This window comes from Octopus bimaculoides, chromosome 10, assembly GCF_046866305.1.
Source record: "Octopus bimaculoides isolate indiv1 chromosome 10, ASM4686630v1, whole genome shotgun sequence".
Taxonomy (NCBI): Eukaryota; Metazoa; Mollusca; class Cephalopoda; order Octopoda; family Octopodidae; genus Octopus; species Octopus bimaculoides.
Window position 1 is genome coordinate 34,871,746 of NC_142937.1, and position 15,834 is coordinate 34,887,579.

The following is a 15,834-nucleotide window of genomic DNA, read 5'->3' on the forward strand; positions in this document are numbered from 1 at the left end:
CGGCTCTTCTTCTCTCTCTATCTCTGTCTTTGTGTGTGTGTGTGTGTGTCTGTGTGTGTGTATATATATATATATATATATATAATATATATATTTATTCATTCTTTCTCTTTATACCGTTTCCTTCCTTTCTTTATGTGACACACGCCACTTCTTACTCTTTCTCTCGGCGCGCGAGGCCGGCTCACTCCTTTCACTTGTCTTATTCGCTTCCTCCCCCCTTCTCCCTCCCTCTTGCACGCTTTATTTTTCCTCCTCCTCCTCCTCCTTCTCCTCCTCCTCCCTTACCACACGGCACTACCCTAGTTCCGTCCCGTTCGCTCTAGCTCTCACTGCTACTCCGTGGCATACGCCGTGGCTGCCGCTTTCTCCTTGCTTTCACCTCACACTTCTTCTCCACGGCACACGCCAGCCACCTTTTCTTCTTGCCTACCTCCTCCTCTCCCCCCTCACTCCTATCAATACAACGCCATTTTCTTTGTACTCAGCAAAATATAATCAATAGTTTGCACCACACACACAAAATATTTTGTATACGGAAACGCTAACGTCTCTTCCACGAGTTCATATTTTCGGACGTTACTCGTTACATTCTGGAATCCTTAAAAACCAGTAAGTTCAGGGTTTGTTTATTTGATTTTTTTTCTTTCTTTCTTTTTTCCTCTTGTCTTCAACTCGCGCATCAGAACGCGCGCGCGCACACATAGGTGTGTATATTTCAACATGGGTGTATGTGCGTGTATATATATATATATATATATATATATATATATATATATAAGATGGGTGTATGTGTGTGCATATGTTAACATCGATGTTTGTGTGTATTAATGCGTGAGTGTGTGTGTGTTTTAATATATATGTATATATATACACTTCATGTGTATGTATATATAAATATGTTATACATACATACATACATACATACACATATATAAACATTTTCTTGCTGGTGCGAGATTTTTCATTTTAATTTTCTCTCTCTTCTAATTTGAGTTGTTCTATGTTTACAAACGTTTTTTCTTTGTTTTTTCTTTTTCTTTTTTTTTGTAGGATAAAAATATTTGATTTCCATATTTGCCAAAACTAGCTTGGATTTTATTGTTTGTCTGAGCGATCATGTTGTGGATTTCGTCACAGATTCCTTAGAAACACACACACATACACACACACTAACACACGCTCTCACATTATACATGTGTGTGTGTGTATTCACTAAGATTAGGCACGCGGATCTTTGAGTAAGTTGAAGTCATTATACGGGATACAGAATATTTCATAGCACAATACCAAATAGTCAAGAGTTGTCCGTATGTAGTTAGTACACATTCTTTTCCAATTCACTAATATACCGTATTTCATGACGGACTTACCTAAACTGTTGTTTATATGACTACATCACACACAGACACACACACAAACTTATACATATATCTATATGTACGCACACACATAAATGCATATGCATGTATATACGCATAGAAACACACACATGCACTCGCTCGCGCGCGCGATTTTGCCTTGTAGGAATTATATCCTGTGGGGGTGGTGGTGGCTACGGTGATGTCGGGCACGGTCGAAACTTTGACGTAATTATCATCCGTAAAACGCTATACTGAATGTTCTCTCGGTCTCTCTTACAATGAGTTAAGCTACTCGAACCGCTTCATTGATTTTCCCCCCCTTCATACACCACATAAAAGCTATTCATTTCAGACAATAGTACGGACACCAGTTTTATTCACCTGCTGAAACGAGTCCCCCCCCCTCCACTCTCCTTTTTTTTTTACCTATTTGTAAATAAACCTTGCTTTTAAAGCTCCTCTTTCTCCGACCCTTTTGTATTTGCCTGTGTGTCTGCTATATCTTCTACTTCTATTACATCTCTGTTTTCTTGTGTTGGGAACCTCACCTCCTGTGATGTCTGTTGCTATGGTTATGTATTCTTAATTGCCAATCAAAAAGGAAACCGATTTTCTAAACATCTCACCTATTTAGTAAGTTGCGCATTACTTGTGATGTGAACCAAGTTCCGTTGATAGTTTCACTGTAAGAAAGCTAACGAATATATTAAATGGACAACGGAACTGTTAATGTCTGCTATTTGTTTTCACTGTGCTTTTCATTAATTCTTTCTTTAGTTCCGATGCCATCTCTGCTATGCGATGTAAACATGTCAGTTCATTTTCCACACTTGAAACTTATATTGCTAGAAGCGGGTCGATTTCTATGGTTGTTGGTTTCAAAATGTGATAATGGATAATAAATATATGGCATTGCATCTGACGGGACGGTTCCTGCTCCAAAAAAAAAAAGCTGAACTGGAGGCTATAATCGTGTTACATATTCAGTTCGATCTTGGTCCAGTTCGTAACTAATTGATTCATCAGGTTGTCGCTTGGACAACCTGCTCACATGCTCAAACATTTGTGAACCACGCGCTTTTACACAATGGTGTGCCTACCTAGCTTTGGTCAGTTTCATTATAAAAGTGAAAATTGTTCAACTCAGTCCACTACTTCAATCAGCCATTCACTTTAGTTTTATCTGAAGATGTTTCCTCATTCATTTCACCATTCTTCCCCGCCTGACTAATTTTATTTATTGAAAGTAATTAAGCCAATGCCGTGTAGATATTGTATTGGTTTGGTTTCCAGTTGTTTAGCAGTAAATTGTCTGCTTTCCAGCTTGACCAATATAACCAGTAGACCTGCATTATTACTTACTGTCTGCTTACATCTGTGACCGTTTTTAACCATGCTACTCCTCTGCGTTTGCCGTTCGCATCACTTACTGCTGCTAGATCTGTGATCTGTCTCTTGTTTTTTTTTTTTTTTTTAAATATATACATTTATATTTCTATTTTTCCCTATTTTGTTTTTCTTTTCACTTTTAGAATTAACTAGTGTCTATAACTTGGCTAGAACTATTGACTCCTACGGCTGGGCACTATCATATTTTTGGTGTCGGCCACTTTTAACTACTGCATTTAAATCTGAGACCGGTTTCTTGTTACAACCAACATACACAGCCGAACTAGGTAGGTAGGTTTATTTTATAATTTATTGCTTTTTTTAATTATTTTATTTTAGTTATTTAGAACAATAATTTTAACATTTTCTTATTTTAAATCTTTTTTTTTTTTTTTTTTTTTTTTTTTAACAATTGTTTTCTACATTCGTTAATGAAGTAATTACCATGGAATGTTAAATCACCGTTAGAAATAAAGCCTTATTGCTTCTCTGGTGCAGATCTCGTCAACTGCCTGGATCACAGGTGGTAACAGCCTTCAGCCCTAACAAACCAACTCCGACCTATCCTCATTATGCCAACCGGATCAATATCGTCACGACAAAACGCGCCCTCCCCCCATTTTCTATCCTACATCTTAAATCTAACTTCATTTTTCTTTCCGGTCAGTTTCATCATCACCATCATATTTATTGTTTTTTTTTGTTGTAATTTGTTTTAATGTCGCAACTTGACAGCTTTTTCACTATTACACTTTGTAATCTAATCTATATCTTCAGTAGATACTAGCTCTAAGCTATGAGTGCTGATAAGGGGAAGTATTCTAGATGGAGAAATCTTTCCATTTTGGCCTGGCATTTAGTAATGATTCCTAAGAATTAGACACTTTTTTCAAGTCACAGCGTCAATTGGTTTTAGAAATAACCACATCGAGAAGATTTCGTGGTGCTTTTAATACATCTCCCAGTCGATCCCGGTCTGTTTTTTTCTTTTTCTCACAGTTCCATTTTAGCACCTTTTTTCAAAAACCTACTAGTTAATACATTCTATTGATTCCTTTATTTACACAATAAAAGATAAAAAACAAGAACAAAATCGACTATCTCTATTCTAACTTGCTTGGTGTTTCCTAGAACATTTATTGTTAAATGTCATTTGGTAAGGGCTAATTCTAACCCCTTATAAATAACTTTTACTATATATATATATAGTGGCTATATATTTAGTGGCTAGACTGGCAATATGACCATCCCCAAGTACAACAATATATATATATATATATATATATATATATATATATATAGTAAATTTCTTTAAAACATGATTATATTTATTCTTACATTAAATAAGTGCTAGACTGTTTGGGTACCTGTCTGATAGGCTGCCTCCTTACTTCGGTTTATCCTCCCAATTTCTCATTAGGTGAGGAAGCCAGCATTCGCTGCCTGCTCATATTCTTCTGAAATCTGCCAAGCATGTCTGCATATATTTTGTTAGTTGGGCGATGCTAACAGTCGGTGATACAGCAGAAGTGCGCTTCACTAGTAGAAAGATGTGTGAGTAGTACTAGTAGTTGCAGTGTGTATCTTCTTGACTGCACCTCCACTGTGGCCTTCATCTTCTCTCAGCAGCAGCGGCACCGTAAGATTCAGTGACCAGAAACCCGTCTTGTATATAATAAACCGTTGCAGTAGTAGTAGTTGTTGCAGAGATAGCAGCATTAACTGCCGCCGCTCCTTGTTACTGCTACTACTTCGATTACTGCTACTACAACTAGTAGTTGCATTATAATTGGTAGTAGTAGTAGTAGTAGTAGTAGTCTTTCCAATATCGATGATAGGAGAGTGGCGGCTGCCGGTCGGCCAGTGTAAGGGCGGAGGGAGAGTGATGGGTACAACTTGATAATGATGCACGTTCTCATTGGCTCACACTGAGTTTCTTTAGAACAGTTTTCCTCCCTTCGATGCATTCTCGTGAGGTATTTATTGAGGTCATTGCTACTGTTGTCATTCATTCAATTATTGATTCCTGTCGTCTTCTTCGTCATCGTCGACCTCTTGCTGCTGCTGCTGCTACTATTACTACTACTGCTGGGGAGAACTGTACTTAGTCGCCGTTCGTTGCCTTAAAATTGCAGCCGTAGATTTACCACGGGATAAATTTTACCAAATGCAGGTTGGTTCTACATTTGTAAGGGTTGGCATTGTAAATTGTTATACGAGATTGTTGTTCAGGTGTTTTTTTTTCCTTCTTCTTCTTTGTCTTTTTTTATTCAGGTGAATGTTGATCTGCTTGAGCAGACGAGAGGCTTAAACATTGAACAAAGAATCTCTTCTTCATTGCTTAACTTGCTTTTTCAGTTGGATTCAACACACATACACACCTGCATATTAAAGTAAAGCATTCTTTGCGTGGTTTCGTTTTTCCCCTAATTCTTGTTTATTAAACCTTTCACAACCATCGCATTATTCAACTATATTCCCTGCACTCTAAAACTGTTCCTTATTGTTTATCCTCTTGGAGCTGTCTAATTAAATGTTGAATTTCTGGCTTTTGCATTAGATATCTAAAGAGTGAACTTACAGCTAGGAAAGATTCCTCAAAATGTCTTCTTGCTCTCTCGTTTCTCTGTGTATCGGTGTTTCTCTTTTAATCTAATAAAACGCCGTCACAGCTTCCCTTTATTTTTGGTATATTTTTTTCTTTATTCTATTTTCTATTTCTTATTTTTTTTTTTTTAATCTTTCTTCAGATTACAAAAGGAGATACAATTATGGATTCGCAAATCATACAACAAAATGGTGGGAACCATTCGCCAATATCCACTGGTACACAGATGGATGATAGAGATAATGTAAGCAAGACAAATTTAATTGTGAACTACCTTCCACAAACTATGACTCAGGAGGAAATACGTTCGCTGTTTGCTAGCATTGGAGAAGTTGAAAGCTGTAAATTGATTAGAGATAAACCAACAGGTAAGCTCTTTTGTCTCTATTTCTGCCTCAACTCCTCAAGATAGTATAAGCCACGCTGAACAATACTACAGATGGCTTGAAGTCGATTATTCTCTTTAGCCAAATTTCGTTTCAATTTTGGGTTTCTGTGATGCTTTCCACTCAGTAATTCGGTTTCAATTTCTTCTTTGTTAAAGAAAATGCTTTCTCTCTCATCTCACCGCTATTATCTCTCTTCAGTGTCTTTCTGTGTTTCGTATCTGCTCCTCTGTCTCCCTCACAAGTATATCCTAGTTGTGTTTTCAATTGATAGCATTGGTGTCTATCAAGTGATTATTTTTGTTTGTTGTAGTAACCATTCTTCATTTGCTAAATATTCTGTTCAGAAATGATGCTAAGTAATGTTTAATTGATGACAGGTGGCTATGTTTAGCTGACTGACTGTTTTAGCCTCAGGCTTGACCAATTTCCTCTAACAGCCTTCATCACGCCACATACAGTAACTTGATTTTCTGCTATCAATCTGCTAGCATTCAGCTACATGGTTTTACTGTAGACCACACTGCAAACAGCACTGGATATTTCTTTGCTCCCACTCTCTCTCTCTCTCTCTCTCTCTCCCTCATTACATTCAATTCTTGTTTGCACTCTCGTTATATTCTCTCTCTCTCTCCCCTTCTTCCCTCCCACGTCACATCATTTCCTCTCTATCTCTTCTATAGTCTCTGAATCATTATTCTCTCATCATTCACACACCCTCTCTTATCGTTATTCTGTCGCTCTTTCTTGTGCTTTCCCATTTTCATTTTCTCTTAACTGCCATTTTCATCCTGTCTTATTTTCTAATTCTCTCTCTCTCTTTCTCTCTCTCTCTCTCTTAATTTTTCTCTCTCCCACCCTTATCTTCATTTCATTTGTCTCTCTAATCTTTATTCTCTCTATCTTAAATGCCATTTCAAATATTAATTATCTCCTAATTATTCTTCTTTTTGGCATATTTATTCATTTTCTCCCTCCCACTTTCATTTTCTTTCTTTTGCATCATCAGTCTTTTTCTTTATTCTTTTTTCTCTCTCTCTCCCATCATTATTCTTTGTCTTTACTATTTTCTCATCCTCTCACCAATCTCTCATTTTTACGATATTCCTTTGCTTTTAGTATCACTTTCACTTCATTCTGTCACTTTCATCTCTACTTTCGTTTTCTCCCTTTCATCCTCACATTTTCAATCTTCACTCTTATCTCCACTTTCACTTTCGTTTCCACTCTGCTCAAATTTTCTTTCTGTCTATCTTCTTCATTCTCCACTACATCCATTCTCTCTCTCATTTTTAATATCTCCATTTTTGTATGTAATATTCTTTAAATGTTTCCATTCTCTTCTTGAATTCCTGCATTCTCTCTCACATTCTCTCTCTCTCTCTTTCTCTTTCTTCATTCTCTCCTATCCTCATTCACCCATTCTCATTCCATTCTCTCTCTACCTTCATCATCACCTCCTCTGTATTTCACTTCAATTTTCTCACTTCTCCCTCTACATTCTTCCACTCCTTTCCACCATTGCTTCTCTCATCTTTATTCACTCTTGCTTTCATTCACTCTCTCTCACCCCCCCCCCTCCTAAATCTCAGGCATTTACACTGTATCCCCACTTTAATTTTCCATTTCCTATCTTCCCTTCAGTCTCTCACTAAATTTTCCTAGTTTCATTCTCTCTCCCTATATGCCTTAACTTCATTCTCTCTCTCTCTCTTCTTTCCCTTTTCTATGCCATCGTTGACTCTTTAATCATCATTCTCTCTCTCTCTTCTTTCCCTTTTCTATGCCATCTTTGACTCTTTAATCATCATTCTCTCTCTCTCTTCACCTCATCCTCATTCACTCTCCCTCACATCTTCATACTTCCACTCTTTCTCTCATTCATTACTCCTCTCCTTTCTGTTCTGCATTTAATGTTTCCCCACTCTTGCATTTTTCTTTTTGTCTTTTAATTTTCTGTCTCCTAGCTCTCATTCAACATTTCCTATGTCCCTCCCATTTTCTCTCCCTCCCATTTTCAACGATGTGGTTTCTCATCGTCATTCTCACACTAACTCATTTTCTCCCTTTTTTTGCTGTTCGATTCACATTCTCTCTCCCCTCCCGTTCTTCATTCTTTTTGCTGCTTTTTTCTCTCCCCATTTTCATGCTTTTCCATCTCTGTATTCAGTCTCTCCCCACCTGATCATCTCCAGCTTTCCCTGTTATTCTCTCTCTCACTCTCTCTCTCTCTCTCTCCAATCTTTGTTCTCCCTCTTCCCTGTATTCTTTCATTCTCTCTATTTTCTTTCTTCTTTCATTCTCTCTATTTTCCATCTGCTTTCATTCTCTCTCTTTCCTATCTTCATTCTCTCTCTTTCCTATCTTCATTCTCTCTCTTCCTTGTCTTCAGTCATTCTCTCTCTTTCCTGTCTTCATTCATTCTCTCTCTTTCCTGTCTTCATTCATTCTCTCTCTTTCCTGTCTTCATTCATTCTCTCTCTTTCCTGTCTTCATTCATTCTCTCTCTTTCCTGTCTTCATTCATTCTCTCTCTTTCCTGTCTTCATTCATTCTCTCTCTTTCCTGTCTTCATTCATTCTCTCTCTTTCCTGTCTTCATTCATTCTCTCTCTTCCTTGTCTCCATTCATTCTCTCTCTTCCTTGTCTTCATTCATTCTCTCTCTTCCTTGTCTTCATTCATTCTCTCTCTTCCTTGTCTTCATTCTCCCTCTTCCCTGTCTTCTTTCATTCTCTCTATTTTCCATCTTCTTTCATTCTCTCTCTTTCCTATCTTCATTCTCTCTCTTCCTTGTCTTCATTTATTCTCTCTTTCCCGTGTCTTCATTTATTCTCTCTTTCCTGTCTTCCTTCATTCTCCCTCTTCCCTGGTCTTCATTCATTCTCCCTCTTCCCTGGTTTTCATTCATTCTCTCTTTCCCCTGTCTTCATTCATTCTATCTTTCCTGTCTTCATTCATTCTCTCTCTTCCCTGTCTTCATTCATTCTCTTCTGTCTTCATTCATCCTTCCTCTTCCCTGGTCTTCATTCATTCTTCCTCTTCCCTGGTCTTCATTCATTCTTCCTCTTCCCTGGTCTTCATTCATTCTTCCTCTTCCCTGGTCTTCATTCATTCTTCCTCTTCCCTGGTTTTCATTCATTCTCTCTATTTCCTGTCTTCATTCATTCTCTCTATTTCCTGTCTTCATTCATTCTCTCTGTTTCCTGTCTTCATTCGTTCTCTCTCTTTCCTCTGTCTTCATTCGTTCTCTCTCTTTTCTCTGTCTTCATTCGTTCTCTCTCTTTCCTCTGTCTTCATTCGTTCTCTCTCTTTCCTCTGTCTTCATTCATTCTCTCTCTTTCCTCTGTCTTCATTCATTCTCTCTCTTTCCTGTCTTCATTCATTCTCTCTCTTTCCTGTCTTCATTCATTCTCTCTCTTTCCTGTCTTCATTCATTTTCTCTCCTTCCTGTCTTCCTTCATTCTCTCTTTCCAGTCTTCATTCATTCTCTCTATTTTCTGTCGTCTTTCATTCTCTCTCTTCCCTGTCTTCATTCATTCTCTCTCTTCCCTGTCTTCATTCATTCTCTCTCTTCCCTGTCTTCATTCATTCTCCCTGTCTTCATTCATTCTCCCTCTTCCCTGTCTTCATTCATTCTCCCTCTTCCCTGTCTTCATTCATTCTCCCTCTTCCCTGTCTTCATTCATTCTCCCTCTTTCTCATCTTCATTCATTCATTCTCCCTCTTCTCTTTCTTCATTCATTCATTCTTTCCCTATCTTCTATCTTCCCCTTGTCTTCTCCCCTATTTTCATGCTCTCTTTCTCCCGTCTTCCTTCTCTTTTTCTCCCTTCTTCATTCCCTCTCTTTCTCTCCTGCGTTCATGCTCTCTCTCTCTTTCTCCCCTGTCTCCATCCTCTCTCTCTTTCTTGTCTTCATGCTCTCTCCTCCTCTCTCTCTCTCTTTCTCTCCTGCCTTCATGCTCTCTCTCCCTCTTCCCTATCCTCATTCATTCATTTTTTCTCTGCCCTATTCTCATTCATTCTCTTTCTCCCCTATCCTCATTCATTCATTCTTTCTCTGCCCTATTCTCATTCATTCATTCTATTTTTCCCCTATCCTCATTCATTCTTTCTCTGCCCTATTCTCATTCATTCATTCATTCTCTTCCCCCATATCCTCATTCATTCATTCTCTCTCCCCTGTCTTCATTCATTCTCTCTCCCCTGTCTTCATTCATTCTCTCTCTCCCCTGTCTTCATTCATTCTCTCTCTCCCCTGTCTTCATTCATTCTCTCTTTCCCCTGTCTTCATTCATTCTTTCTTTCCCCTGTCTTCATTCATTCTCTCTTTCCTATCTTCATTCTCTCTCTTCCCTATCTTCATTCATTCTCTCTTTCCTATATTCATTCTCTCTCTTCCCAGTCTTCATTCATTCTCTCTCTTCCCAGTCTTCATTCATTCTCTCTCTTCCCAGTCTTCATTCATTCTCTCTCTCCCCTGTCTTCATTCATCCTCTCTCTCTCCCTCCCTCTCATTCTTTTCCTGGTTACTTTTCACTCCATTCTCTCATGATCTCTTCATTTCTTATTTTTTTCCTTTCTTTTCTCTCTGCCTTATTCTTCACTCTCCCATCCTCAGGATATCTTTTCTCTTTCTTGTCATTTTGTTTTCTTTTTTTCTCTTCTTTCTCTGTTTACTCATCCTTCTGTTATATTTATCTTCCATTTTCACTGCTTTTCTCTTTTCAGATTTCTTCCCCTCACTAGTTACAATTCCGTATCTTATTTCCAGTCTCTCTTTCTCTCTCTCTCTCTCTGCCTCTCTTGTATTCATCCTTTCACTCTGTTCTTCATTCTATCTTACTTTCTCTATGCCTTACTCTTAATGGCAGATTTCTGAGTATTTCACCGATTTCTCATTTGCAACTTCTTTGTCCCAGTTATTTTCCACTCCTTGTTGTTGCCTATTTCACCAAAGGTGATTCTGTTTCTCATTCTGATCGTTTCCCTCACCATACACCATTTTCTCTCTCTCTCTCTCTCTCTTTGCTATACGTAGATATTTATATATCATTTTTGTTTCTATGTTTACTTTTTCCCTTCTTGAGCAGGGTTAACAAAAAGTAATTCAGGCAGTGCATTATGCCTGAACGCTCTTTCTGTTGCCAACACTTGTTTTCTATGAGAGAGCTTAGTATTCCATTAGTCTTTGCAGAATGTGAGACATTTTGATGAGAAGATTTAAAAACACTATGATGGCTTCTGCTTGTGTAGTGAACGAAAGGCATACTCAGAAAAGCACTAATATATGTATTATCAAAATTATTCAAGCATTCATTCGTTTTTTTTTTTTTTCTGTTTCTGAATTTGAAGACTCCAAAAACAAAAAACAAAAAAAACAAAATTTGTGCCAATAAAACGATTTAATTCTAAAATACAGACTTCTTTTTTACAAAAGTAACATATATATACAAATAACTCACATACTCACACACTTATTCCAAAGCACTTTCTATACATACTTTTTGAGAATATCTCAAGGCACACTCACAAAGCTATAAAGAATAGCATTTAAATATTGGGTTGAAAAATTCTATTTAGATGGAAAACGTTGAAGGTTGCTCATGGGACTTTGACTTTTTCCTCTATCCGAAAGGGGTTTTCAACATAGTATTTGCATAACTTTATGTGGGTGTTTGAAAATATTCCCCCAAAAAATTAGTTCACTTTCTCTCGAAAGGTTTTTATAAAATTCTTACGTCAACAATATATATGTCCATTTATATATCAGTATATATGGATAGATATGTATATGCGTGTGTGTGAGTATGTATGTATGTATGTGTGTATATATATATATATATATATATATATATATACATATATATATGTGCATGTGTATTTATGTGTATATATGTAAATTTGTATGCATGTAGTTATGTATATGTATGTGTGAGTATATATGGATATATCTATCAGTGAACATGCATATACATACACACATCTTCATAAATTTATATATACATATTTATCCAAAAGAAATATGCATATATATGTATATAAAATATGTGTGTGTGTGTATATACATATATATATATATATATGTGTGTGTGTGTACGTCTGCATTTATATATAGATGTATACAAATAAAATGTATTAACAGTATCATTTTGGAGACTGCAACTTGTGTTTCATCTTCCCTGAATGATATATAGTTGTGCTTAGTCCAAACTTTCCTCACTTTCACTTCCTATCTTCAGGTTATTCTGAGCTTGAAACATGTACGCTGCTAGCATAAGATTTTGTGAGAAAGAACGTTAACAGTAACAAAAAATACTTTGTTACTGAACAGAGTTTTTTGACTGAATGAATTTTTTGTTTGGAAAGAGCATTAAGTTGGTTTCATGTAGAGATAGAGAGGTAACAGCTTCAACTAAGCAAGACTATATATATTTCTCCATGCTTAGATCTGATGATGTCTCCAAGATCATGAGATACTATATATAAGATAATATAACTGCTAAGGAAACTATTTTAATATACTGATCCTATCAACAAGCAAACAAGCTAGACACATATATATTTATGCATATACAAGTATGCATATATGTGTATATAGTTAGCTATATTTGTATATATGCATACACATATATATGTACATGAAGAAATGTATAGGTATACATATATGTACATGTGTATATGTCTGTATGTATAAGTGTGTGTGTGTATGTATAAGTGTGTGTGTATGTATACACACACGCATACATAAAAGTATCACTGCAACTGTCTGATAAATGGTCATGTGAAACACTGGGTAACAGCTTGTGAAGATTTTTTTTTCCAGCTTTAATGACTAGTAGACGTGTGTGTGTGTTCAGATATTTATGTCTTTTCTCATTCTGACAAAGATTAGGTAAGTAGATTATTGAGACATTGTTTTACATCTAGATATCTGTCAGTAACCCTTACCTACTTTTGAAGTAAAGAATCACTTATTCTACATCTTGAAAGGTGCAGATGATTTTCTGACGGAGTAAAATTAAAACAATGTAACCATATATAACTTAGGCAATTTTTGAATAAGCACAAAGAAACATAAGAAGAAACATGAATGCAATAGGGTGCATACAAACTAACTTGCATTTATGTGTGTGTGTTATAAGGAAGAGTGGGAGAGATGTATGCAGTGTGTAATGTAATATATATATATATATATATATATATATATATGCGCACACACACACAGACTTAGAGCAGGCTTTATTCAGTTTCTTTTGACTAATCTATGGTTAGCTTGTAGCTATATTAGAAAGCCCTTGTCCATGATGGAGATGTGTGACACTGAATCATATGGTTGTGCAGCAAGTGTCTTAACCATACAGACATGCCTGCACCTAATGCGTGTGTGTGTGCATCTGCATGTTTGTATGTATATATATATGTGTGTCTGTATATACATATATATATATGTGTGTGTGTGTGTACTCATGTGTATACATACACACATGTACAATAAATTTATACATGTGTATGTATATTTATATATGTGTATGCGTATATATGTTTATGTGCGTACATTATACATCAGTTGGCCCTTCCTCTGTATATAGGACTTGTAACGAATGTCCTTGTGTACCACAGTTCTCTGATAGTCTGTTCCAGCTGAAGTTCTTTGATAATGGCCCGCATTGATTCTTCTGAGATCATCATCGATAATTTTCAAACCTGTTGAGTGAATTTCAGTACCCTTATAGTTTCCCATCATTTAGGATTCTTTTTTTATTTTACATTTTTTTTTTTCTTTTTTTATACAATTGAAATATCCTCACCAGACGCTTCAGGTTCATTTCTGAACTTTGTGCTATCAAAGATCTTGCAACATTTACAAAAGTTGGCAATTTCAAAATTGCTGTGTTCCGCACTCATGGCAACAGAAGCTGCCTGTCTTTTCAATTCTTGTATTAGTATTTTATCAACTGTGGAGTCTGAAAGAAATAAAAATCTTTTAATTGGTTTGAAGAGAGTAATACACTGGTAATTTAGTGTCTTCAAATACCCTTTGTGTTCTTTATGTATGTATCTATGAAATATTTATAGGAATGTATTTGTATATCTAGTTATGTGTGTGTGTATATATATATATATATATATATATATATATATGTGTATATATATATTTACATATATATAAGTAATGTCTTTTATACATATTGATATATCTGTATGTATATCTGAGTGTGTATGTTTCCTGTCTGTATATGCATATATGCTTTTCTTCCGCTGTATATTTATCATCATCACTGTGCTTTCATTACTGATGTGTACGATGTGTCATTATGCTCCGAATCAGTTCACATATCATCTGACTACTTCACTATTTGGATTAGCACTTACCATCTATGTCATGCATTTCGATTTTGGCTCAGTTTATCACCAACTTTTTTACAGATTGTATTTCGTGCATTTTATTCTCGCTTCGGCCTTTAGTAACAATGTTTTTGCCTTTGACAAACTAAAGAATCCTCTGCATGCTATGCTGTCGTCCATTGTTTGTCAACCACTTAATGGGCAGTTTTCGTTTAGCTTTTCATGACACCCACAATATCGAAGATGCCTTGTGTCACTAATGGCTTGGGAGTCCACACTACTTTACGTAGTGTGCATTACAACATAGTAACCTGTTCAGAAGTTTGTATGAACTATAATAGTGGCAGAAGAATGAAATATGATGGGTTAAATTTGCAAGAATATGGGTGGTTAAAGAGTGCACCCAGTTGTTATATTGGTGAACATAGGTTGATGGTAAAGAGGTGTGGAAGTGATCAGTGATAAGCAGAAGTGGAGTTGGTGATGGTAGGAGTGGGTGATGGATGTGAATAGAAAGTGGCTCAAGGAAGAGGGAGTGATGGCTGGCAGTACAGAGCAGGGTGCACCGTTAAGTGTTTTGCCTACATTAATTATACAGCCAAAAGTGAAAAAAAAAAAAGCAAGAAGGGAGTGTTGCTGCAGAGAAGATAGATGTTGAGTAGGAAAATGATGAAGAGATGAATGATTTGGGATGAAAGTGTATTGCAGAGGTGGGGCTTGGCCAGTGCAGTCAACTGATATATCTAGTAAAGGACTGAAATACGTGCATCTGCCATCCCATCTCCATCTCCTTCATTTTCAATATCCATTACACCGTGCATTCAGGATGGTCACATCTACCGCATTGCATATTACTAGTCTTGTCTCGGCCTCCACATAGCTCAGCTTCATGTGATCAATCATCACTTCATTTTTGGGTTCACCTAGCTTTCTCTCTTCCACAGCTTCTTTCAGATATGGACCCTTTGCAATTCTTGGTCCAGCTGTCATCTTCCATATCCATCACTTATCTTTACAAGTAATCTTCTCTATTACCCTCAGTTCATTTGTACTTCATCACACGACACGTGTGTATATAAAATACATCTTAGTATATTTATGTGTTTGTGAATATATATATATATATATATATATTTATATACACAATATATTTATCTTTTACTTGTTTATCATTTGACTGCAGTCATGCTGGAGCATCACCTCAAAGGGTTTCAATTGAACAAATTGACTCCATCAGTTTCTTTCGCCAATTAAATTACAGGTACATGTACAAACCTTTACCTATTGTCAAATATTGGCAGGGATATAAACACAGTCACACACAGCTACATATCTATCTATCATATATATAATGTATGTATAATGATGGGCTTCTACACAGTTTCCATCTACCAAATTCTCTCATAAAGTATTGACTAACCCAGGGCTATAGTTGAAGATACTCAAGGTGCCACACAATGGGACTGAACCCGAAACTGTGTTGCAAGGCAAACTTCTTAACCACACGGCTGTGCCTGCACTTTTATACTAGACATGTACCTACATACACAGGTATATATATATATATATATATGTATATATACACATTCTCAAAATGTAACCACATGTGAATCGTTGGCGATATTTTTTTTTTTTTTTTTTTTTTTTTTTTTGTCTCCTCCGTCTTCCTTTTCTATGGCACTTTCCTGTTTCTGAAGAAGATCTTTGCTCGAAATGTTAAGCCATCTGTCTTTCCTTCCC

General features: G+C 36.4%; 1 protein-coding gene across 24 annotated transcripts in view; it reads left to right on the forward strand.

Moving 5' to 3' along the window:
- Positions 1-15,834, forward strand: part of LOC106867250 (ELAV-like protein 1) — a 95,912-nt gene that overhangs the window by 24,647 nt on the left and 55,431 nt on the right. For 4 of the 24 annotated variants that reach the window (XM_089358551.1, XM_052971124.2, XM_089358557.1 and 1 more), the window contains exons 2-3: positions 2,897-3,040; positions 5,504-5,729. In XM_089358551.1, coding sequence (XP_089214677.1) covers positions 5,525-5,729 — 205 coding nt within the window. In that variant the 5' untranslated portion in view covers positions 2,897-3,040; positions 5,504-5,524. Of the gene's footprint in view, positions 613-2,896; positions 3,045-4,243; positions 4,986-5,503; positions 5,730-15,834 lie in introns of those variants that run through there. The other 20 variants (XM_052971118.2, XM_052971119.2, XM_052971121.2 and 17 more) reach the window with 15 other exon arrangements.